The sequence below is a fragment of the Cyprinus carpio genome, chromosome A6, assembly GCF_018340385.1.
Source record: "Cyprinus carpio isolate SPL01 chromosome A6, ASM1834038v1, whole genome shotgun sequence".
In the NCBI taxonomy this organism is placed as follows: domain Eukaryota; kingdom Metazoa; phylum Chordata; class Actinopteri; order Cypriniformes; family Cyprinidae; genus Cyprinus; species Cyprinus carpio.
In genome coordinates this window covers 22,134,738-22,160,328 of record NC_056577.1, presented here as the reverse complement: position 1 = coordinate 22,160,328, position 25,591 = coordinate 22,134,738, and the positions used below count along the sequence as shown (strand labels likewise).

Sequence of the window (25,591 nt, the reverse complement as noted above, 5' to 3'; positions counted from 1 at the left end):
GAAGCATACTGTGGATTATGTTAATGCGTATAATATGCATTTAGCAGTGATAATGTTGGAAATATCCCTGGCAGAAAGTATTTCTTATCTAAACGTCTTTCTTAGAGGTCGCCTTGCTCAGCGTTGGAGAGGGGTGTATTCAGAAACTAGAACTGCAGTGTTTATATTGGCGGAGGTTTCAGGAAAGCAAGTCGTAAACTAGAGCTAAGCAACTATATCACAATAATTCCCAGATAAGAACATTAATATTAAGAAAGAATTACCATTATTAAAGAACATAAAAGCATATTAATGAAAGACCACCATCAAAAGGATCACTTTATATCAACGAAACAATAACAGTAAGTCCACCGATATTACAGCAATATTGATTGTTATGATGTATTATTCAGTGTCATTCTATATTGTATTAATACAATTGTTTTTTTTTTTTGTTTGTTTGTTTTTGCCCTCCCCTGTGATTATCTAAGCTCATAAAAATTAAAAACCAATTAGTAACTAGACTGTATGCATTCTGTTTCACTATGAACAATCTGTGAAAGTAGTCCATTAAAACTAAAGACCGATAAAAGCAGACCTTTCCAGACTCTTCAAGGTCTCTGTATTGGGCTTCTTAAAATTGATGGCTTTTGGACCCGAGTTGGAACATTAACATTATTTACAGTTTCTTGTGCCATGTTTGCCCATCTGTTTGCAGTTGTTCGGTGTTCAGAGCTGACAGAGCCAGCGGGGCACATAATGCATTGTTATACCACCTGAAGGGCAACTTCCAATCCAACTTCCACTACCAATCCACCTGAGAGACTGTCTTGATGGAGCGAATGACACTCGACTTTTTTTGTTTGTTTGTTTATTTGTTAAGCCAGTAGTAAGTATACATTGCATTTTAAATATTTTTGGAGTTAAATGGCCTACTTTGTCTTGTTAAGGCTACTGTAATTGTACCCAATGAAAAGCGGGGAGAGAAAATAAAGAAAACTAACCATAGTTTAATGAAAACTAATTAAAATAATTATAATTAATAATTATAATAAATAAAATGTATTTCACTATGTCTAGAATTTTTATGTTTTTATGTTTTAAACGGTATAATTATTTTTTATAAAGAATTTTCATCGCATACAATTGCAAGTCTGGGTCTGGGGCATGCAAACTAAATGTAGGCCTATACATTTCGATAAAAAGTTATAAATGAATTAAAAAATAATGGGATCATCATATAACAAAATGAAGAAAAAAAGAAATAAATTACACTGGACTGGCAAAGCTGAAGAAACAATACCAAGTTTAACTCTTTAAAATAGGTTAAGCCGCAGATAAGTCGAAAGAGTATCGTTGTGGTATTACTTAGAAATTATCTACATTTTGATGTACTTGGGGAAGCAACATGAGGTTGAAATAAAATGAGTTGTCAACTCCCCTCAACTGTATCCACTGTGTACCGAAGTCTGCCACTAGATGTCGTTCTCCGCTCTCCATGAGCACCATTGTTGGCTGCTGAATGTGAAGCGAGGTGTATTTCTCCTCCTCCAAACCTGTAATGAAGCCGTGTTCCAATGAAAGCAGGTGGAATTCCCCCTTTCAACCAATGGCGCTCTGCCCTCGCAACAATCCTTTCGAAAAGGATGTGTGGGCTCGGTTATGGAGCTGGCGTGAAGTTGTAGGAAAAGGACAAGCCCAGGAAGCAGGATTTTGGCACTACTACACCAGCCAAAGCTTAGGGCTGCCCGATTGAATGGGAACAAGTGAGCAGACCATTCATATTGGGTCAAACGTACACCTTGGGAAGCCACTTCGGCGACGTCGATTTGAAGATAAGTGATTTCTACAAAAGTTCCTCTGTCAAAAAAAAAAACCAATGATAAAAAAAAATAGACCTAGTTCTAAAAACAAAAAACAAAGGCATGGATCGCAAGAGTTAGACTGAGTTCTGACTCCCCTCGAGCTGTTTGTGTTTTAAACTGAGGAGAAAGACGCAAAACAGTCACCATGCCTGCCAAAACAAAGTACAATTTAGTCGATGATGGACAAGATTTGCGGATTCCTTTACATAACGAGGAAGCATTCCAACATGGGATTAATTTCGAAGCAAAGGTAGGCTTCTTTTGACATAAAGACATGTTTTTCAGCAGCATATTTTGTTTACATCCTACTGCAAATCTTGTTTTCAGTCCCAGGAATCAATGAGAGTTGTTTTGCCAGTGTTGTTGCCAATTGTTTACATTCGGTATTGTCAATTTAACTGAGCGCGTGAATTCTGATACCACATTTAGTTTACTAAACCCAACGTGTCGACAGGCGATCTAATATTTCATCTCGTATGCTTTGATTTCCAGTACATCGGTAGTCTGGATGTGGCTCGACCCAACAGCCGTGTGGAGATTGTTGCGGCCATGAGGCGGATAAGGGTGAGTTTTTATGGAAACAGTTTACTTTTACAGCTTCCTAAAGTCGAGTTATCTTACAAAGTGTACAAATGGGATTCTTCTTGGGATTATATATAGAGCTACGACGTGATTCAGCCTCTGTTCCGCGCGGTGGTCTTCATGTCTCTAGCAGCAATCAAAATACAAAAGCAGGACAGATCAATTAGCAAATTGCTTACAAAATGAAAGGGTGGAGATATTGATAGCCCCGTCAAAGTTGCTTTGATACGCATACACCGGTCCTGTATGTTACGTCGCCTTTGGCAACCACAGTGTAACGTTATGTGGATTTTAATGTGTGTAAACAGAGAAGAGCTCTTTGAAGTGGATGTCTTCTGTGTAAAGCACTTAAAGGGCCAGTTTTGGCGCCCACCAATCATGCGTGATGAGAATGCATTGGCTTCCTGTGTGGCTAGACCCCCTTGATACAGATATCCTACATGTTTTGCTGTCATTTTATTTGTGTGTGTGTTTAAACGCATTTTCCTGTTGGTAAATGGGTTAGTTAATTTAAAGTCTATATGTACATGCTACATACTGAATCAAAGGGCTCCTATGTTTGTATGTACCCAGAGCTCCTGAAAACCACAACAAATTCCTTGTGTGTTTGTGCACACTTGGCAAATAAAACTCATTCTGATTCTATGTAGTGTTTACTGCTCCCTATAGTCTACACTGAGTAGGGGATATCTATAAGTTTACTTTAGCAGTACATTATCACATTTGAAAGCCCAAAATAGTTGTCCTATTTAAATTAATGACGCTAATGTTCTCAGTAGTATGATATATCTTATTCAAAATGTGTTTTATTCTCCTTCCACTTCCACTCTTTCCTCACAAAAATAAATAGTATTGATAACTTTTCATCCCCTACCACTGAGGTTTTTTGAGTGTTAAGTGTGATCTTCAGACCAGCTTGTTGTTGTCTTTTAGCTGCATTCATGGCAGGTTCTCAAACATTCACTGCTTTATTGCTTGCAGGGAGAGTTGTTTTACCTGTAGATAACTACTTCCTTTTCCTGGTAAATTTTGCATTGTGTGTCTTGGCTGTTGCTATTACAGTGAAACTTAATTCAGGGAAGTGTGATGTAAGAGGTGGTTTGAATGTAACAATTGAAAGGCTTTTTTTTTTCCTCCCAACATCCTGGTTTCCAGCATGGCAGCAGACACCAGGTGTAAATGAGCCTATTAACCTTTTCAGTGTGCTGGACCCCCTGCTATGGTGTGCTGGCTAACAGGCAACCATACATGCTTTTAAAGCAGAGAATCGTTGTGTGTTAAGGCTCAAACACAAAAGTTACACAAAACGAATCATGCTGTAGTGACCAAGCAGTTTTAAGTTCAAGTAGTGACTGCATTGTTTGAAGTTAACTTGTTTGAGCTTGCAGTAGACTGCCCTACATAGACAACATGCATACAAAAACTGACATTTTTCACATTTAAAAACAAAAAAAAGTTAAAATGTAGTTAACCTATCCTTCACTGGATAGATTTTGTCAAAACTATTGATTAATAACTTTTTAAATCGCATTAAACTATTTTTTTCAGCACAGCACATTGTGCGTAATAGTTGCTTAAATAATACTTAAAAACCATATATACATATTTTGCTTAGAATATGGGGAATATTGAACAGTTGCATTTTGAGGGACCATTTTATGCAATAATGTTGACAAAAGAAATCTTGTTTGGTTTCAACTCCCATTCACTGTAATTTATTTGGCAAGCAGCTTCTCTGTATTGTTACTGTCTGCCTATTGTTTATTGCTCACTGTTTGTTGCTAATTTGAGTACTACTTTTACAAAATACCCATCATGGCATATGATAATATGTTCCAACATAGGAATTTCCATCAGTCCAAGGAGTCATGTAACATCTCTAGAATTCTTCATTGCTGTTTGCAACTTTAGACTGGTAATGTCAATGTGAAAGCTTAATGCAAAGGTTGTAGTGCATAAATATCTAAATGCTTCAGTATAGTGTTAAATATAATTCTGGTTTCGGTGCTTTCTGTTCTCAGGTATTTCACTTTGTAGGATCATATGATGTGGTATCTGTAAATGAAAGGAGAACCTTTCAATGGCTGTCAGAAATCGTTTCTGTTTAATCTGCCTTTGATCTTAATTGCCATCACCACAATCAAGGAACATGGGATGAAGAGATCCAGTGCATTTATTAGGTCTAACTTAAAGGGATAGTTCACCTAAAAAAAAAAAAAAAAAACATGATTTATTCACCCTCAAGGCATCCTAGGTGTATATGACTTTATTCTTTCAGATGAATCCAATCAGAGTTATATTTAAAAGTGTCCTGGCTCTTCTAAGCTATATAATGGAAGTGAATAGGTTTTATTTTTCAATAGTTCAAAAGAAGTCCAATTAAGTGCATCCATCCATCATAAAACATGTCCCACATGGCTTTGGGGGTTAATAAAGGCCTCATGAAGCGAATTGATGCATTTTTGTACGAAAAATATCAATATTTATAACTTTATAAATAGTAATTTCTAGCTTCTATCTGTCATACGTGCGTTCACATTAGAACACCTTTCCGACGGATCGACCAGGGCATTTTTTTAATATAACTCCAATTGAATTCTTCTGAAAGAAGTAAGTCATATACACCTAGGATGCTTCAAGGGTGAGTAAATCATGGGGTAATTTAAATTTTTGGGTGAGCTATCCCTTTAAATGAAATAATGTAGAAGTGGAAATATTGAGTTGAGATCAGGTGCCTTAGACATTTTGGTAAATAGTTGCTTTAAACACACAAACACGCACACACACAGACAGAGACAGAGACGCTCTGTTTGTGCAGGAAGGGGTGATTTAGAGTCCATTGGGGAATTAAAAGCTTGAAGCCTACAATAACTTGCAATTTTCACCACACCCAGAGTCTGAAATGTTTATAGCCTGTTGTCATGTTTTATTTGGTGCAAAGAAAGTTTGTTATTTTAATCATCTAATAATAGAGATTTAAGTGCGTAGATCCCTTATAACAGCTTCCCTTATGTCCTGAAATGTCTGAACAACAGTTTAGTTTTATAGTGGGTTATGTAGGCTGCCAGTTTCTTAGCTGTTTTTTTTTTTTTTTTTTTTTTTTGGAGCATCACAATAAATGACTTCAAATCCACTTGAGCCTCAAGCCTTCCTTGACTTTTTAAGCCTTTGTAGTGTCAAAGGTTGAGATTTACTTAAGCAGCAGTAGTGGTTTGTTTTACACCAATGTGAGACAAGTGCCTTCATGGAGGACTAAATTATAGGCCTACCTGAATGTTTACTTTAGCTTCATTGATTTACAAGATCCTTAACAGACACTCATAAGAAAGAACCTGGTTGTGACATTATCTTTGTGGAGATGATTAGCTTTGAGTAGCTGTTGCTGTCAGATTTGGAAAGGGGAATATTTATAGTCTTGCAGTCCTCCCGTAAAAGCTTTCAGACTCATTTGTGTAGCCCAGCGCATTTTGCTCTTATTGTTGTGCCTCAAATTTATCGCATTATGTAATGTTAGCTTTAAGATGGCCAAGCCTCACTCTTTACAAAAATTGGTGAACTGCACTTTAAAATGGCACCTTAATTAACTTAATTAACCTTAATTAACTGACTAATTAAGAGATGTTATGAATGAGTTCTTTTGGACTGAGATCCTTCCTCCAACATCATGGAAGTGAAAATGTGTACTTATAATTATGAATAGCATTTTTATTTTCAAGGCTTTTTCCTTTATTGATTCAAGCTAAAATTAGGTGATCTTGGCCTGCTGTGATTCATTGCTGTTATATCTGGTGGATACCAGTCCCAGCTGAATCCTGTCTGCAAAATGAATTGCCTTATGTTCATATTGCAGCATAATTTTAAGGACATTACCTGAATCCAAATGTGAAATCCACAAGACTGTAGTGCCTCATTCCTCTGGCTGTGCGCTCTTACCAAAACCATATTCTCTTTAAAATAAAGGTTACATGCAATAAATGAACCATTTTGGCCTCCCCAAAGAACCTTTCAGTTACTTCTTACAGGAACCACTTTGTGTGTGTGTGTGTGTGTGTGTGTGTGTGTGTGTGTGTGTGTGTGTGTGTGTGTGTGTGTGTGTGTGTGTGTGTGTGTGTGTGTGTGAGAAGAACATTTTAATAATCTGAAGAACTTTCCTCTACTATAAAGAACCTTTTGTGCAATGGATATGTTCCATGGATGTTAAAGGTTCTTAATGGAACAATCAATGGCAAAAAAAAAAAAAAAAAAACTTTAAATCAATGGATTTTTTCTCTACAGGGTCTGGTAGAGGTCTAAGGGCAACTTTTGGGACAGGGCCAGTAACTCTGATGTTGTCACAGAATAGATGTTTTTCTGTTCTCCTTTAGTTATCTCAGTTGAAACAGAAAGGTCACAAAGAGTGTTCTAATGGCCATTATTGATTCTCCCTTTCTGTTCCCTTCTATCAAACCCCTTTTGGAGGGAAAGAGTTTAGTTTGACTGTGACTGCTGGTTAATGTATAACTTTGTTTTTTGAATTTAAATTCACGATAAAACTGAAGCAGCAACAGATCTTTTCTTCCATATTGTGTATCTGAGTCCTGCATACGTCACCAGAAGGTACGCTTATGATATTTTGTTTAAACATTTACAAGGTCAAAAAAAAAACATCCACATGCACAGTTGAATCGTTCACAATAAGATCTATAACATGCATTTAAAAAAAAGGGTGAATTTTTAATTCATGCCAACTTTAAAAGTTAGTTTTTGCTAAAATAGGCAAGTATTTCCCAATTTTCCTTGCTGCCAATCAATTAAACTGGATGATATTTTGAATGGCCTTTACAAGATCCAGCCATAAGAAAGGCTGTTGGCCAGGATCCATTCTATTGACGTGCCTCATTTTATCTCCAAAGGGGCCACTTTGGATTTAGAAAAGCTCTCTATTCCCTCAAGAACTGAACATCTTCTGTGTAACATTGACTAGCGATAGAACAACAAAGCCATAGGATACTCGAGCTCGTCCCCTTCTTAACCATAGTAACGGAGAACAGTAAATTGACTCATAACTCTCTTCCTTTCTCCTTGGAGTGTCTTTTCCTTGTGATCTGTTAGATGGATTGTTTTGACCCCCATCAACTGTACAGCCAACTTTAATCTTAAAAACATGTTTTTGTTTTTTGTTTTTTTCTCCTGTTTTAAATACATCCCTTTTTCTGAGACCTTTCATTGTAACAAATGAATATTCTGGCCTAATGTGAGCCTCCTTTTTAATTAACATCTCCAGTGGCTCAAAGGTATAACTCATTCCTTGTGATTTTTTTTTTTTTTTTTTTTCTTTTTTCTTTCTTTCTGTGAGGGTAAAAAAAAAAAGTCATTACGCATCTCTGAGATAAATCCAGCATCCAGGAGCTGGATGCCATATTTATGCATATATTATATATTTTAATTTTTTTTAATTTATTATTATTTTTTTTTAGCCAAGGCGAGTGTGATTAATAATGTCCTTGATGCTAAGAAATCACTTGATACATTAAAAATGTTCAAGGAAACGCCTTCACATGATTCACATGGTTTATTCAGTTTTAATAGCCCCAGTGCAGTGATCGCTGTAATTCATTAATAAACTCCACATCTATTGATCTTCTAAGTTTAATAGTGAATTTTTTTTTTTTTTTTTTTTTTTTTTTTAATCCAACCTGAGTTTTTACTTTTTGTGTGAAAGGGGTTCTTCAACAAAGTATGCCCTACACTATGACAACTCTTCTGCTGTGTTTCAGTTGATTCTGATTTAGTACTGTGATAAAACTTGCTTCTCTCTATCTTTATAGCTGTCTTCTAGCATTGTGTTTAACCCACTTCCTACCCTGGAGTGATTCATTTTCTTTTCTTGTTTATTTGAATCTTTATAGCTTGTGTACGGTATTTGGTTTCTGATCAAAGATGCAGGTTGCCTCATCAGGATGACTGTGCTGCAATTTGAAGAAGGATTGAAAAAATGTCAAAATTATGGTAAAAAAAGTTTGATTTTGAGAAATTGTGAGATTTCAGTTTAAAATGAACATTCTGTGGTGTATTTAATGTGTTGTTAGATCTATAAATACATTTTCAAAGTATTATTTATTTAGATTTGGCAACCCTTTCATTTTTAATGCCCTTATATAATAGCCCACTTTTTAAAATTAATTTTTCTATGGCCTATACCAGTTGTTCTTAACCTTTTTGACTCAAAGGCCACCCATTGAATATTTGAATAAAGTTCTGGCATTTCTGCTGTAAGTGACAAGTTACTTGTTTTCTTTTTCTTTTTTTAATATAAAACTAAGAGGTGTTATATGTTTAAGTTCCCAATGATTTTAACAATATTAAATAATTTATTAAGGGAGGGGGGGTGTGTCTTTAGAATTTTAATTTAGATTAGCTACAATTTGATTATTTAAATAATATTTTAATAATTTACATATTCATAAGTCATCCTGTACTATTTTGTATGTTAATTTGACCAAGGATTGTTTTTTTTTTTCTTAAAAGTTTCTGTTTGTGCGATAATTGGTATGTTGATGTTGAAACCAATCAAGAAAATTAGTATTCTGTATATAAATGTATTAATCATTGCATAATTAACTGTGAGTGCTGTTGGAGTCAGTTTGCTGCTGTTGGATTAGGTTGGCTGCATGCTCTAGAATTTCAAATTGGAAAAGATATCTCATGTTCATGTCCAAAACCATTCTGCCAAGCAATTTTTTCACGTCAATTATTGATCAAATGGACAATTGTGTCATAAAGCGTTCATGCCAGTTAACGGTCAGTGGGCCAGTGGTTACAAATCAATACTCACAATGATGTGAATTTTCTCAACCCCTTGGTGCTGTTTCTCAAAAATAGAAAGCTAAAAAATAGCCATTTCCAAAGCCTGTGGTTTTACAGGCCAGTTTTGGCCACCTTCATAGGAAAAAAAAAACGGCATAGTCAATGTTGGCTATACAGGAATACTGCATTAATATGCACATTTGTAAAAGGCAGATGAATTGCATTACTTCACTTGATAGATGTAATTGCTCGATGAGTATCTTTCAGCCCAATGAGTACCTACAAGCTGGACTTTCCCCTCCATTTATTGCATTTCTCACTATCTTTCTTGGCTGCCTGATATTTTTATTCATGTGCTGATTTTATGAGGAGATTGTAGCTTTTGTGTAATGTGCAATTGATTTGATGGTTGTTCATCATCTGAATAACGATGAATATTATGGTTAACGGGCAATTGTGGAGTTATGCAGTGCTGGGACTGACATGCGGTTTGTGCTAGAGTTGAGTTATGGAGTGGAGTGGATTTACTGGATTTAAGCCAGTTGGGTAAATGTGCTTTTTGCCTAATTTCACCTTGAAAGGGCCAGCCAAGAGCTATTATAGTACTAAATTATAATCTCTTATGATCAAACCACCAGCAGTTGAATGCTTTGATGCATCTACTGATTTTGTTTTCCAAGTCATCAAAAATAAGAATAACGCACATAAATATAGGCATTATGTGGTGACAAAAATAATCGTGTCAATTAAATTTTTAGATTTTTCAAAGTAGATAAATTGCACTGTCTGGTTTAACTCATTCAGTTAAAAATAATAATATGATTGTATCATATTCTTAGGTATATGTGTGGTTGTGGGTGTGTGTAGTATACAGAAGCTTAGATCCACATTTGATTTGATATCATAAATTATAATTATAAAGTATTTATAAATTATAAGTTATAAATACTTTCAAGCATTAACTATATATTTAATTGGTTTGACTTTTTTGTGCTTCATTCAGTTTTAGTTGTCTAAGCCTACATTAAATTAAAGGCGTAGCCTAGTTCATCTGGAAGAATTAAACAACGGTCGTCATTGTATTCACCATCATGTTGTTCCAACCTGTGTGACTTTCTTCTGTGAAACACAAAAAGGCGTATTTTTATGAATGTTTATACCCAAAATTTCAATATATAGACCAAAAATAAATAAAAAAATCCTCAAAATATTTTATTTTTTATCTCTCTTTCTGTCATACACATATACACAAATAATAATAATAATAATAATAATAATAATAATAATAATGATAATAAAATCCATACAGGTTTGGAACTACATGAAGGTAATTTTTGGGCAAACTATGCCTTTAAAAATGTCACATTATTACCATATATAGTTTTTATTAGCCTTAAGTAAAACACTTTGATGTCCATTGAAGCCAGAATAGTAGCGTGATCACCCTTTGTGTTTAAGCAGGTAATGACATTGGCAGATGCTCTCTGATTTATTACAGAGTGGCATGAAACTGTAACCACCCTCCATTCACAAATCCCAGCCCCCAAACCATATGCTCATATAGCACTCGTAGAGGCCTGGGGTATATGAACCATGGCAGGAAAGCTTGACAGCAGAAAGAAAGTTAAAAAAACAATAAGACAAACCGTGCTGAGATGAGGGATGGGGTGTATATGTACATACAACAGTGTCCTGGGATGGTTTGGCCAAAACATTAGGCCTGTCAGGAAGGGAGGAAGCGGATCCATGGTTGGTCAACACTTTGCTTGTGTGGATTAGGGCTGGGCGATATGTCAAAATTATCTTACCGATAATCGTCTTAAAAATATTGCGATATCCGATAATATCGTCTAACTACCAAATAATAAAAATAATTTCATTCTTGCATCCAAAAAGACCTGTATGGTGACTAAGGTGGCTGTGTAAAATATTTACTAGGATTATAATTTGTAATTTTTTTTATTTAATTTATAATTTTTGTTATTTGTAATTTGTAATTGACTGTTACCTGACTGTTGACATGGACATCGTGATGCTTATGAGACATCATTGATATATGATAATATCATCATATCGCCCAGCCCTAGTGTGGATACACCAACAATAGCAATGTTTGTAGCATTTACGGTACTAAGCATCACAGCTATGTCTATATAACCTCTTATTCACTTTCATATGTGTCTGTACCTTGAATTCCAGAAATGTCTAAAGGCTGTCTTTTTCTCCAGTTATGTACTAGGACTCTACTAAGTACAGTGCTCACTGAAGTTGAAAAAATTTGCCCTCACAGAGTAATTGGTTGAAATGAGGGATTACTGCCCTGCCAGAATTTATTGCATGTCATCTGGTAAGGTAGACAGCCTCTCTGACCCCTCAGGGCATGTGTCTGTATTTAGTCGGCTCAATAGACAGGGAAATCACAGGCTCCTCTGCCAGTTCAGGAACTAACGCGACCTAAACATTTTAATGATGGGAAGCTCCTCAGCTCTGTGACACACTGAGAGCCACAGGCTAGCAAGTAATTGGTGTCATTTGCATGGCCTTAAATAAAAATCATGAATTTATGATAATATATAATAACATAAGATCTTAGGAAAAGTGTTTCAGCTTCTCGTATGATGAACGTAGATGTTAGTATTAGTACAAATTTTATATACTACCGTTCAAAAGTTGTTGTTTTTTTATGTTCACCAAGGCTGCATTTATTTGTAAAAAAAAAAAAAAAAAAAGCAGTATAATGGTAATATTGTGATATATCATTACAATTTAAATTAACTTGAGGATAAGTAAATGATGACAGCTTTGAGCTATTCCTTCAGTAATCTGAAATAGAGGCCCCATCTCATTCCTGTCATTGCCATGTTTTTTGTGACTACAGCATGGCCTTATTTTCCTCACGTACTGTGAGCGATCAGAGGAGGCAATTTTTGCAAGCAGTGTAACTAAATGAGCACAAGCCGCGTAGGCTCTTTTATGGCCATGGCAGATGCAGCCCTACATGTGCCTTCTGGTTTCCCTCCAATGCTAATTGATTATATGCACCATTGAAAGTCTCTAAGCCACAAGAACTTCCCAGTGTAGTCTCTTGCTGAGGCCACAATTATTAGAATGATATGGGCTTGGTGTTTAACATTGATCTTAAGTTAATTGGGGAGAATGGCAGTGCGACCTATGGCTTTCAACCATCGCTGTGATTAATGCCTCCTTATTCTCCCCCCAGCGTACGCTTTCTGCACCAAAGCCTCATTTACTTATAATTATTTACACTTAACTCATGCTTGACTTGAACTAATAATCAAATCAGTGAACCACATCTTGACACATTTTTAAAAACCACACTGATATTGTATTTGATACTATTATAATTGTTTCCGGGCTCGAAAGTCTCTAACTTGATTTCAGAGCTAGGCAATTAGGGTTGATAAACTGGAAATCATTTTTGGTGAAAATTATTCCTGATCTGGGAAGACAGAAACCTTTTGCGTCTTATAGTAATTTTTCCCCTCGTGGTGGCATAAATAGTTGTTGGGAGACTTTGAGGGGATCGTTTGCTTTCTGGCTAACAAATAAACTTAACAAAGCCAAACTTGCAGGGGTATTGGCAAAAAAAGCTGAGATCAAACTACAAAATCTTTTTTGCTGTGATGTCAACTCTTGCCTTTGTTGTTTTAGTTTGGCTTGGATTAAGCTGTTAGTTATTTTATTACAAACTTCATACACATCAAACTACAATCTAAAACATAATTTGGTCTCTCAGGACTTGTGTAACATATCATTTACCCGATTAAAGCATTGTGAGGTTTGTACTAATTCTGCATTTTTGGTAAGGCCATAAATGTAACAGTAGCCAGCCACTGTTTTGGTTATCATTCTCTCTCTCTTTGTCCGGAGTGCTGTAACGGTGTATTTGAAAATAGCTTGAAAAGAGAAGCCTGCTTTTGAACCTGGGCCACTATAACAGTTGATTTCCAAATCCTGCTGAGCCACTGTAGGGTTTGCAACCAAATGTTTGCAGTCCAAAGGGTTTAAGTTGGGTGGTCACTTAGCCCTTTGTGGAGTTTACAGCATAGACAGGACAAGCAAACTCACCAGGAACACAATATTGAGTGTTTAGGACATATTTTAATTGATCTGTCAAATTTGTGGTAGGAATCTGTGACATGACAGTGTTTGTGGTGTATTAAAAATGAATTCATTTTATTTTATTAATGCGGAAAAGTTTTAATTGATAATTTTGTTTCATGTATTTTATTTATCATGTTTGCGATTTCATTATTAATTGGAAATGCAGTTATTTACTAAAAAATGCTGACTTGTTCATAATTTATATAGTCACTGTTATGGGGATTTTAGCCTAGCTTGCAGCATTGCCATTGCCTAATACTTAAGTTTATAGTAATGGTTAATTTATTGATGACTCGAACCCTGTTTGAATACTAAACTCTTTATAGAGAAGATAGTTTATTATAATGATGATAATAATAATAATAATAATAATAATAATTTAGTGTTTTGGTCCATTTTACTTGGTAGAAGAGCACTGCAGGAGTCCTATGTTATTTTCAATTTAAACAATTATTTTATGTGTTATTTTAGTATCATTAATATATTTTCAGTTTTCATTTTAATTTAAAAGTTTTTGTGATTTTTGCCTTTTTTATACTTTATTTCAGTTAACATTTATTTCAAATGTTTTTCAAGACTTAGCATATTTCTGCCCTTAGCCAGTTGTACGCTGTCCACAATTTTCTCCTCGCTTGAGCAGCTGTAGAGACAACAATGTGCCGTAAGCAATGCAGGTTGTAGTTGGATGTAAAAGTGAACATAAGTGTCTTAATTTTTTCCCGACATCAAAGCCACCGAGGACATACACTCTAAAAATAAAGGTACTTCACAATGCCATAGAAGAACCTTTTTTGTCTAAATGGTTCCTTAAAGAACCTTTAACATCTAAAGAACCTTTCTGTTTCACAAAAGGTTCTTTGTGGTGAAAGAAGGTTCTTCAGATTATAAAAAGGTAAGAAAGAGATGGTTCTTTAAAGAACTTCTTCTATGGAATTGCTGTGAAGAACCTTGTGAAGCACCTTTATTTTTAGTGGATTTGTTTTGTGTTTGGTGGTAAAGCGCCACTGAATACACACACACACACAAAAAAAAAAAAGAGAGAGGAGCGGGGTGAGTTTAGCTCATAGGCATTTAAAGAGACATGCACTGAAATGGGTCTCTATGAACGGAGTTGTTTTTGACAAGGTAAAAAGGGTGTTGTTTTACAACCATTGAGGCATTTTGACCAAAGTTTGTTGCAGACATTTCATGAAGAACCTAAAGAATCATACTAACTTGTAGAAAATGGGCATCTGATCTCCCCTTTAATAGATGTATTTGAACTAGCTTCATACACTCAACAGTATGCATCATAGCCATTGTTCTCTTGTAGTTGTGCTGTATGACAAGGCATAGAATTAAAGAATAAATTGTTTTGGTTTTTTTTGTGTGTGCGTGTGTGTGTGTGTGTTTGTACAGCGGTGTACTGTACATCAAATGAGCATTTATGAATACCCACAAATGCATACATGAGAAACTTTGGCTAATACAAATTTCCTTTTTGTAATGGTTTCTCTGTGGTTGATATTTTGTGACTACAGGGTTCAGGAGGTATTGAAATCTAGATGATTATAATGGGAAATGGGGAGTAACCATGGAAACCTCACAAAAGTCTGTAGAATAACAGTAGGAGTTGTAGAGAACAGTGTGGAACAGCTCAAGCCTCTGTTGATTAACTCTCAAGGCAGAAACATCATGCCTCTTGAGTAGAGCGTTTATTCAGTAAATCTGTATGGTTTCCTCTGAAAGGATCTCTATTCAACCGCACATGAAATAATCTCACATTATAGAATCACTTGAACTTGAATTGCATTTTACAATATTAGGTTCTCAATTATGATTCTCACGTTACAGCCACAAGTTTAGTATCTTTATCATTGAAGCTTAACTTGGTGACTTTTGCTCGTTTAATGTAATGGCTTCACTTGTTTTTTTCATAATCAACTGTTTTGGTGACTTTTGAAGGACACTGAGCAGAAAATGTGTGTGTATTTAACACTGAGATAGCGGTGGCTCTTAACACTGACTGAGTGTCAAGAGAACTGCTTCATCCGTTTGCAGCAGAGTAAATCCTCCCTGCTTACTTCTTTGATACATTACTCACTCACAGCATCGGGGGCTTTGAAAAGTGCTCCAATTACATGGTTTCCATTTAGAGGCTTGCATATCTTCACGCTATGTCTGTTGTGCACTGTCAGGGCTCTGTTTAGGGGAGAAGTAGGACGAGGGAGATGAGGAGAACTGGGTGACAGTATAACACCACTGGGGAATGTCGGTTGCAACTAGTAGCTTCTCAAAGGAATTTACCACCTCTGGGGTTTTGCCAATAAAAGTTTGTCACTTTAAAATCAATATAACAAGGTCCAGTTAAGTGAAATTATATTAGCCAATGTTAAAATTTTTTCATGTAGAAATAGTGATTCAATAGTTTTTAACTTTAAATTGATTTGATATGGCTAAGATTTGGTAACCTTTTTATTTATTGATTTGTATAATTAGTAGAATGTATATGTCTGTTGTAATCATATAAGACTAAATCACTTTAATAATTTTTATAATTTTACTTTTTTTTTTACCAGAAATTCTTTAAAATATTGATATCTGGAATATATTTTACATGGAGAAAAGTTATTCAATTTGACTGACTTTTTACTTCTTTTCCATGTTTGGCTTCATTCCATTTATTTATTTTGAAATGATAAATAATACATTTATTTTCAGGATACTAAATCTTTCAGCGCCAATTTGCAGTGATTCTGTCAGATTCTGTTTTTAAGATGTTCTTTGTCACTTAATTAAGTTGTTAACTCTATAAATGAAGAATACTATAAAATTGAAAAATAAAAATAGAACATTCTGTTAACAAAATATGCTACGCGATTCATTCACACAGTGATGGCTGGGACATCACAGAAATCACAGAAAGTTTTACACAAACTGTAGTATTTCTCTGCCTGACAGCATATTGATTTTTTTTCATTGCCAGTTTGGATTTTAGCAGCCAAACCCTTTACATGAGAGAGAGATTTCTTCAAAGATCTTGTCCTACATTCATTGTGTTTCCTATGAGAGCCTTTTGCTGTATCTCTCTTTAAGTCAGATAAGCTTGCAAGTGAGGCCAGTCAGCTTCAATAATAAAAACGCCAGTTTCTCTGGACCCAGAGGGACAGGGAATGCTGTGGTCATCACTTTCATTCCCACAGCAGATCCCCGTGGTTTTCGTGGTTTTAAGTGTTTGATTTGATTTCACAGCAGAAATGTGGAGCTGTAGCATTGATGGGCCCTTGCTAACATTATGAATTGCAGTAAGCAGATTGCCAATAGCCATCTAAACTCCAAGCTAATAATGGCTGTGGAGACACTCACAGCCTTTCTGCTAAAGGCCAGATTTATTTATCCTGCCTTTTACCACTCAGTGATAATACAGCTGTTGTCACAGTACCAATATATCAGTATTTGACACAAACACACTGAATTGGAAAACATTGAGGACATTTTTATTTTTTTAAACTGCTTACAAGGAATAATAGACAGCTGCAGGTCTGTATTAAGAGACAATATATGTTGTTCAATCTGTGTTGAACTGCTGTTATAACCATTTTTAATTTAAATAATAATAATAATAGGAAATAATGGAGCATTATTGTAGCATGAAAACAGTAAGACCATAATGATTAGCAAGAAATATGCCACTAGATTATTGGGTGTGCAATATAAAGCTGAAAGTGGGCACTTTCCTGAAGTGATCTCATCTGCTTTATTACATGGCACTTTTAAAATGCATAACAATAGAACCTTATGTTTTTTGTCTCCCAAATAACACTTCATCATCTCCCTTTCAGTGGAAATTGAAGGCACTATATATTCACAGCTGTTCAAAATGAGAACTCATTCAGCTGAGGAGGCCAACTGAAGGAAAGATAATGGCCATTCAGATAGCAGATGAGAGCAAGGTTAGAGGAAAAAAATGTAAGATTTCATAAGTTTTAAGGCAGAAAACATTTACGAGATTATGCCTAGAGCAAGACTGTGCTTGTTCTCCGCAACCATGGTCAAAATCTGGTGTGCATTACAACTCCCACACAAGCAGAAATCCCTCTCCCAAGTAGCTTTTAATAAGCTACGCAATGAAGGGCTGTTATGCTGACCTAGGGCCTATTTAAACAATGAAAGGTCAGGCTTTCTTTATGTAAAATCAGAAAAATGATCAGGAGTGGCATGCCACTTACAAATTTATTTGGAGTGTGTTATGAGAATGAGATGCAAACAGAAGTTGTGCACTCAATTTTATATATATATATGTATATGTGTGTGTGTGTGTGTATATATGTGTGTGTGTGTGTGTGTATATATATATATATATATATATATATATATATATATATAATATATATATATATATATATATATATATATATATATATATATTATAAAGCCAAAAATCAACATAGAAACAGAAAAATCCTTCACACTATCCTCAGTTTGTGAAAAGTGTCAAAAATGTATGATTTTGCAAGCTTGAGTAGTGTTTGTAATATTTTTCTATAAAAAAAAATACAAAAGGGCCAATATTTCTGAGAGCAGAGTATATTGTGCATTCCTACTGGTTTTGCTTTCTGCTGTTTAACATTTATTGGCCTTGTTGTTTATTTTAAGACTATCGCTTGTGTGTCATTAAAATTTCTTCATATTCAGTCATGATATAGTGGGTAACTTGACTCAGTCATCTCATTATACAGTCATTTCAGTTTCCTGTGGTCTTGGAAGATTCATCTTGTTTTTCTTGCAGAAGTAGTGATTCACAGCACTGCAGCTAAATATCATCTTTGCCTACCTGTCAGAGACTGTTTTTCTGATTTTCCTTTGAAAGGAAGAGGTGTGAGAGCTGCAGTTCTTCCTCTTGCCACGTATATTCAACTTTCCACAGATTTGTTGAGAGGCTTGCCAGTCCTTTGTTTTTAGCAATGAAAGCAATCAATGTATTCTTAAATGTTACAATTATTAAAAAAATGCAGGTCAAGCTGTTTAAATCAGTCCTCACTTAAAGTACATCTTTTTTCCTGCACAAAATAGAGCACAAAGTACACTTAAAGTGGTCATATGACGTTGCTAAAAAGAACATTATGTTGTGTATTTGGTGTAATGCAATGTGTTTATGCAGTTTAAGGTTCAAAAAACACATTATTTTTCACATAATGTACATTATTGTTTCTCCTCTATGCTCCTCCTTTCTGAAACACATCAATTTTTACAAAGCTTATTGTTCTGAAAAGCGAGGTGTACGCTGATTGGCCAGCTATCCAGTGCGTTGTGATATGCCGAATACCTCAAGCGCGTGACAGAAATGTTACACCCCTTAACATACTGTGATGCCGTCTCCCAGCACGACTTGACAAACCAATAAAACCCATTATATACGAGGCATTTGTTGCATCCAGTGGGGACATAATTAATGATTATAATGACTTGTACTGTGTTTATACGCGTTGCGTATCGCGCTGCGTAAACATAAAACCATGTCTGCATTTGTGATTGGAGAAACGACAAACAACAAGCGCTACTCTACACTGCTCAAAACTCTCGTTTGAATCATCAGTGGCAAATTCTTTAAATATAAAACATGTACTTGCAGGCTGTGAGTCAGAAGCGCCACACTGTCCTTGCGAAGTTGGAACTGCCCCACTTTATAGAACAGCCTTTGAGCACAGACCAATTGTAGGCTAGTCTGCAGGTTCAGGAAACAGTCCTCCGTAAAATGCGTCACACATTGCGGGCTTGAGTGAGGAATGGCTGGTGGATTAGGGAACGGCGCGGCCGGCGGATTCAACGAAAGACACATGTGACGACCCCGGGCTAAACTCCGCTTCGTCCTCGGTGAAAGCCGATCCGGTGATCCACAGCGCGAAGATGATGTATTTCCTCAGCAACCAGCACGGTTCAGCTGTAGGCATGACAAAACGGATATCGTCCTCTTTTGGAAGGCCAAACAAAGTAGTTTCGCTTTCACAATGAATCACACACACAGCATCTACACAACAGTGGCGGCGGCAGCAACAATACTACAGCGAGAATCAAAGTTCTTTCTTTGCATGCACTTTTGGGCGGTGTTATGGAAATCTTCCCACACAGACGTGGACGTGGGGGCGGTTTAAACGAGGCATTTTAGGAGGCCGTGGACAAGTCTTAACTTTTATAAAGAATATCTCTTTGGATTTGAGACTTTGGTCTTTGCAACTTTACAGATCTTCCTTATTCACCAAGAGCTTGTAACACTCTGAAGAGAAAGGAAAAATTTAATCGCATCATATGACCCCTTTAAATTATTGCGTTCCATTTTGTTTATTTGCACATGATATTTCTATGCATTTTTGGCATGTTTAGCTAAAGACATGATGCCAAAATACACTGATAAATGATTCTGTGGTGAAGTAAATACTACAGAAAAACAAGTTTAATTTCTACAGTTAGTTCAGGCAATAAAAAAATAAAATAAAAATGTTAATTCTTTATTAGTATTCAATTCAAGCTTGTAGAAGTTAAAGCATAAATATCAACATTATAAAATTAACGAGTAAAACCAACTTAACTTTTCTGATACTGGTGTTCCCACTATGCACTGGGGCATGAATAATTGATAAGTTACTTATGCAAGTAGATTTTACTTAATATTATATGTGAAATCAAATATAATTATGTAATGTTTGCTTAATTTCTTTATGAATGTTAAGTTCAATGGCAATTAGATTTGTACAGAGTATAGCAGTACAATTTACTTAAAATTTGTTAATGCAAAGTGTTATGAAAGTTTTATCAAGTAAATCCTACAAGTTATTTTTTTCAGTGTATTTCTGTGCATGTACCAGACTGCCAGTTAGTGTTAGCTTTAAGTCAATGTTTATAATGAGAATTGTTTACTCTCAATAATAACATCACTACCACACACTGTCTGTTCTGCGTTTTTCTGTTTAGCACTGTTATATTGGAAAAAGGTAACAAATGCTTCATTCAGAGAGTACGGGAAGCAGTTTTATTTATTTATTTATTTTTTAATGCTTTTAGCATTGGTGCTTTTAAACGAGATAAGAGACTTATCAAACACACCGAGAAAAAATATTTGTCTAATCAGCCTGTCCATTCAGCTACTCAGTTATTTGGTGAAACATTTTGAAAAATAAAAATTATAAAAACATTTTTCAATCAGAAATTGCTAGTAAACACAATTCAACACATTGAATTAAACATGAAGTTTCTAAGTAGAAAGACTAAAAGCCTAGTATTTTCTTGTAAAATGGACTCAAATAAGTTTTATTTACAACGTCAAAAAATAATTTTTACAGGGTTGACTGTGCTGACCCAATCGTTTAAATGATCATTGAGATGAATTATAATTAGTGCTAATCTAAACTAGAAAATAAAAATGGCCTATTTGTATAAAAATATATTTGACCAAATATTTCCCATTGCATCATTGAATCCCAACTATAAATAAGCAATTTTTTTTGTGTTTATTTAATCAAAATATGTAAAGAATGTGGCTCTGTTTTGCTTGGAGAACATTATTTGTTTGAGCATCTCAATACAACAACATTTACTTGACCAGTTGTGTGAGTTTGGGGTGGGACTATCTGCTTGCTTAAACCAATGGCAAACAATGATAGTGTTGGAAAGCTGTTTGAATATAACTTGCATGATATCATTAATGCTAGTATTGTGAAATTACTCACTTTGAGCTTTAAAATGAAGTCGAGCTTTGTTATTGTGTAAATGAGGATAATTTTAATGCATAAAAAAAAAAAAACATCTGGATTTTTATGTATTAGTGCAGTAATTTAATAGCAAGACCAAATTGATTTCTTTGATTATGTTTGGGACTTAGCTCTGAGGCACAGATTCATCTTGGTTGTTTTGGATTGCTTCTTAAATTGCATTTGCTTACAGTGATGAAATGGGCAAGATGGAGTGAGAGTGAAGTGTTTTCCGCCCGCAATGGTATGCCATTGCTTCTGCAATGATACAAGCTTTTAACTGTAAGTTCCAACTGCGAAGCAAGGCTGTGCTTGCTTTCTATCTCATTTTCATCTCCTTGGGTCTCTGACAGTGTAAGAGGGAGAAAAAAGAAAAGTATGAATGTGAAGAGGCTGTATTCCCCAGTGGGCTTTTATACTGAGAGGCTCTTCACAGCCAGTCTAATTATAATATTCAGAGTCATTGTGTCATTGTGCCCCCTTCCGCCCGTTTTCAGGGAAAAGTAGCTATGAGCCAGAACCAGTGTTTTCATGTTTTTAAAGGACTGCTGATCATGTTTTATACATAGAAATTTTATGTGTGATAGTGTGTTGCATTTATTTATTTTTATGTAGGGATCGGAATGTCATAGAAATTGGTGGGCTCTTTTGAGTTGGGCCAGTAAACAGCCACCTAGTAATCATCCTCAATAACCACCCTTAAAAACCACCCAAAACCACTTAGCAACCACAACACGCCCTCAAAACTCTAAAATTGTGGCGGAAACTTTTTTTGTGTCGTGGAAAATGTATAATTTAGTATCATGTCATTTATTCTGAAGAGGAGCAGTATATCGCGTTCTGCTTTTCATTTAGTTTCATTGTGATTGTCTTCTCATTTTAGAGCTTAATGTAATCATCTTTTGAGACGTTAAGAATTTAATCTTTTCAAATCCGTGAAACTTGGTTTACAGATGACACAAACTGATTTTGTTTCCCATATCTCACTGGAAGTTAATGCTAGACTAAAGGTTGGTTACTCTGGGATAATATTTCAAGATCAGGTTGTCAGAAATCATCAATTTATTTTCAACAATTTGCTGTCCTTCTGGATGCCTTGAGGATATCTTTATTGGTTGCTATGGGAACGCCATCCTTGATAGTATCTTCTGTAGCCATGGACACTGAATGAATCTAAATGTTGTTTCAGAGCGTGTCCATGTCTTTTGGTATCATGGGAAAAAAGCGAGTTGACAAAGTCAGAGTTTTTCCTCAGCTGTAGCAGTGAAATATAGGTGTCGTATATCATCTGGATGTTGATTAAAGATTACATTCATGACCTATTTTCAGTTGTTGTTGTTTTTTTCTGTTGTCTGCGTAAACTTGCAAGACAGATGTGCTTCTCTCCAGCAGGATATGTCTGTTTGAGACCTTTTTCTCCTCTCTTGAGCCTCTACTTTTTGATAAGCCACAGAAATTGTCTCCAAGATCCACCATGTCTGATGATTAATGCTGACACATTGTCTGTCCCATTGTGCTGCTGGAGGATTGTAGATACGGACAGCCCTGTGACTCGCTCACTCTCTAGAATGCAAAACTCTATCAAAAGAGGAGTGGTAAAAGAGCCACGAGATAGAAGTTGTGAATTCTGTTACCCTAGAAAGTACAGAGTGCATTGAATTCTATTCTGTCCTTTCAGGAACGGTCCGATTTAGACTTAACCTCACCTCACACAATATCATAATATGTTTAGGCATCTGCCTAATATTATTATATTGAAGCCCTAAATACAAAGGATTCGCTTTGACTTTGAATTATGTTTGCAACTAATAGGTATTTCATTGGATGATCCACAAATGGTTAACCTTATACTGGCCTCATTCTGTCTTTGTAGTGTTGTATAATTTTTTGTTTTTATTCATTTATAACAAAATAGTAAGTTTCAATTATTTTTTTTATTTTTTTGTGTGTGCATTTAAACTTACCTGATTAAAAAAATAAAATAAAAATTTACTCCTGCAGTAGCTTATTCACTACTGTTCAAAAGTTTGGAATCAGTAAGATTTAAAAAAAAAAAATAAATAAATAGTTTTATTCGGCAATGATGTATTAAACTGATAAGTCACAGTAAAGACATTTATGTTATTGGAATATTCATATTTCAAATAAATGTTGTTCCTTTGAACTTTCTATTCATAACCTTGAAAGAGATGTATCGTGGTTTCCACAAAAAAATAAAATTAAGCAGCTGTTGACATTGATAAAGAAATTATTCTTGAGCACCAAATCAGTATATTAGTAAGATTTATGAACAGTGAATCAGTGAATGATGTGACATTGATATTTAGTGTGTTTTAACTTATTTTATTTCATGACAAGCAAGTTAGTCAGATGAAGCTGCTCTGACGGATTCTGTGAATTCATTCAGTGAAGGATTCATTCGGTAACAACTGAGTCATTTTGAACAGTTCATTAAAAGATTTGACTTCTAAAAGTCATTTTCTTTGCAAATCAGATCAAACTGAACATGCTGTAAAACAGAATTCCTGCCACTGTAGATTTTTGTTGTTTCATGAAACACGAGCAGAATATTTCTGTGTAAATTATTGTATATAAAAAAAAGATGATTTCTATGGAAATTGTCGTATTGATTTGACTGCAACAATTTATGTACAAATGGATTTATGAAAGCAATCTGCACATTGAGATTAACGGAAATGTCAACGGGTGGCCTTCACCAGATGTGTTTCCCATGCACTGTGCAAAAACTAATTGATTATGAAATTCCTTATTGACTTGAAGATCAAATTTTAGTGATTAGTTGATGCAGCATTATTTTCAGTTTCACCCACATGCATGATCAGACTATCAAGTCTGCTGTATAAAAATTGTTATCTAGGGACAAGACAAAAATAAAGTGCCGCCTATGATGGAGGGTGTCATTATGATGGATCACACTATCCCGCTGGGTGGTTCAATAATCAACCCATAATCTTACATGTTAAAATGGAATGAATGTGTCAGATTTAGTAGTGTAGTAATGTTATAAAGGAAGTCATTGCCCCAGCCTGTGTACATTCATGGAGCTGTCACGAGTAACGCAGGATTTGATTTGTAGATTGCTGGCAATGTACCCCACTGAATTTCCTGATCCCAGGGGGTTACTAAAATCATAATCTCGCCTCAACAGCGTGTGAATGTCATTCTGTTGAAAGATGTCATTTCTCAAAGGTGACCAATGTAGGATATTGCAAATGCTGTTGGATTGAGCAAAATGAGGCTGACATTTTAAAGGTGCCTTGTAGATCAAATAAATGGTTTCTGCTTGGTTAGTTGTGCATTATTTTCACCACCTCACCGTAGAGGAATCACATCATTGCTGTTTATGAAGTGTATACTAGAAAAAAGCAATTATGATCCCCTAATTTTTATAGCATAATCAACATGACTTTAGGAATACAATGGGATCTGTATAATAGTTTGCCTGCCATATTATTTGTAAAGAATGTTCATTGTAGTCCCAAGTTGGAAGCTTTTATGCAGTCAAGCTATAAACCATTTTGAACACTGGCTACTTGAACCACTTTTTTTGACTGAGGAACAATAATTTGTCCAAAAGATAAAGTGTGTCCTACATGATTTTTCCACGAGTCAGACATTTGGAGACAATTCATTAAAGAAGTCAGTCATCTGACGTATTCATTCTATGATCAACACTAGTGTTTCCCAGATATGCACTATACTGTTAAAAAAAATTGGGGTCGGTAAGACATATATTTTAAAGAATTTAATAGATTTTTTTTTTTTTTTTTTTTTTTTTTTTTAAATGTGAAAAAGATTAAAGTCTGTGCGATTAATCAAAATCAAATCCCAATCATGATTTTGAGACGTTGCGGTTTGCTAATCGCAAAGCCTGCGATGCGGACGCAGTATTCTGTTCCAGAGCATATTCTTGACTGCCAGTCTTGAGTGACAGTCTTACTAACCAATAGAGTGAGCGAACCTCCGTTCTCCCAAATCAGCTCTGCTCTAGCCAACTGCGTAAACCCCACCATTAAAAAAATAAAATAAAATAAAAACAATCCGAAAGCGGGAGAGAGAGAGTGTGTGTGATTTATGGTGTCTGCAGGGTCAGATCGATAGTTAGGCAAATATTAATGCTAAAGAAAAACTTATGTAATATGAGATTGCTTCGGCTTCGAAATGACAGAGACCAAACAAAAAAGGTAATGTTAATTTGCAAGAGCTGTGTCACAACAGATATCAAGAGCTCCCTTATCAGTCCTGCTTTCAGTACTGGAGAATAAAAGATAGTCCTACATTCTTTGTATGTTTTTATATGTTTTTATAAGTACATGAACGTTATCGCATATTTTATCTCCTCAACAGATTCTAATTTGAAAATAGTTTATAATGCATGTTCGCTGTTCCCAATTCAGAAGACTGCACACACAGCCTGTGTCTCTGAATCCTTCTCATACTCGCTCCTCTCTGCCGCATCTCACGGAGGAGCCGTTTAAACTTGTCACACATGCAGTCTGTCTCTTAGTG

The 25,591-nt window shown here is 35.3% G+C and overlaps 1 protein-coding gene across 2 annotated transcripts in view; it reads left to right on the top strand.

Annotated features, from left to right (window-relative positions):
• The first annotated feature begins 1,487 nt into the window (after nt 1-1,487).
• The window catches only part of nos1apa (nitric oxide synthase 1 (neuronal) adaptor protein a), an 84,554-nt gene continuing 60,450 nt past the window's right edge, over nt 1,488-25,591 (top strand). For both annotated transcript variants that reach the window (XM_042758459.1, XM_042758461.1), the window contains exons 1-2: nt 1,488-2,094; nt 2,337-2,408. In XM_042758459.1, the coding sequence (XP_042614393.1) occupies nt 1,990-2,094; nt 2,337-2,408 (177 nt within the window). In that variant the 5' untranslated portion in view covers nt 1,488-1,989. The remainder of the gene's footprint in view (nt 2,095-2,336; nt 2,409-25,591) is intronic.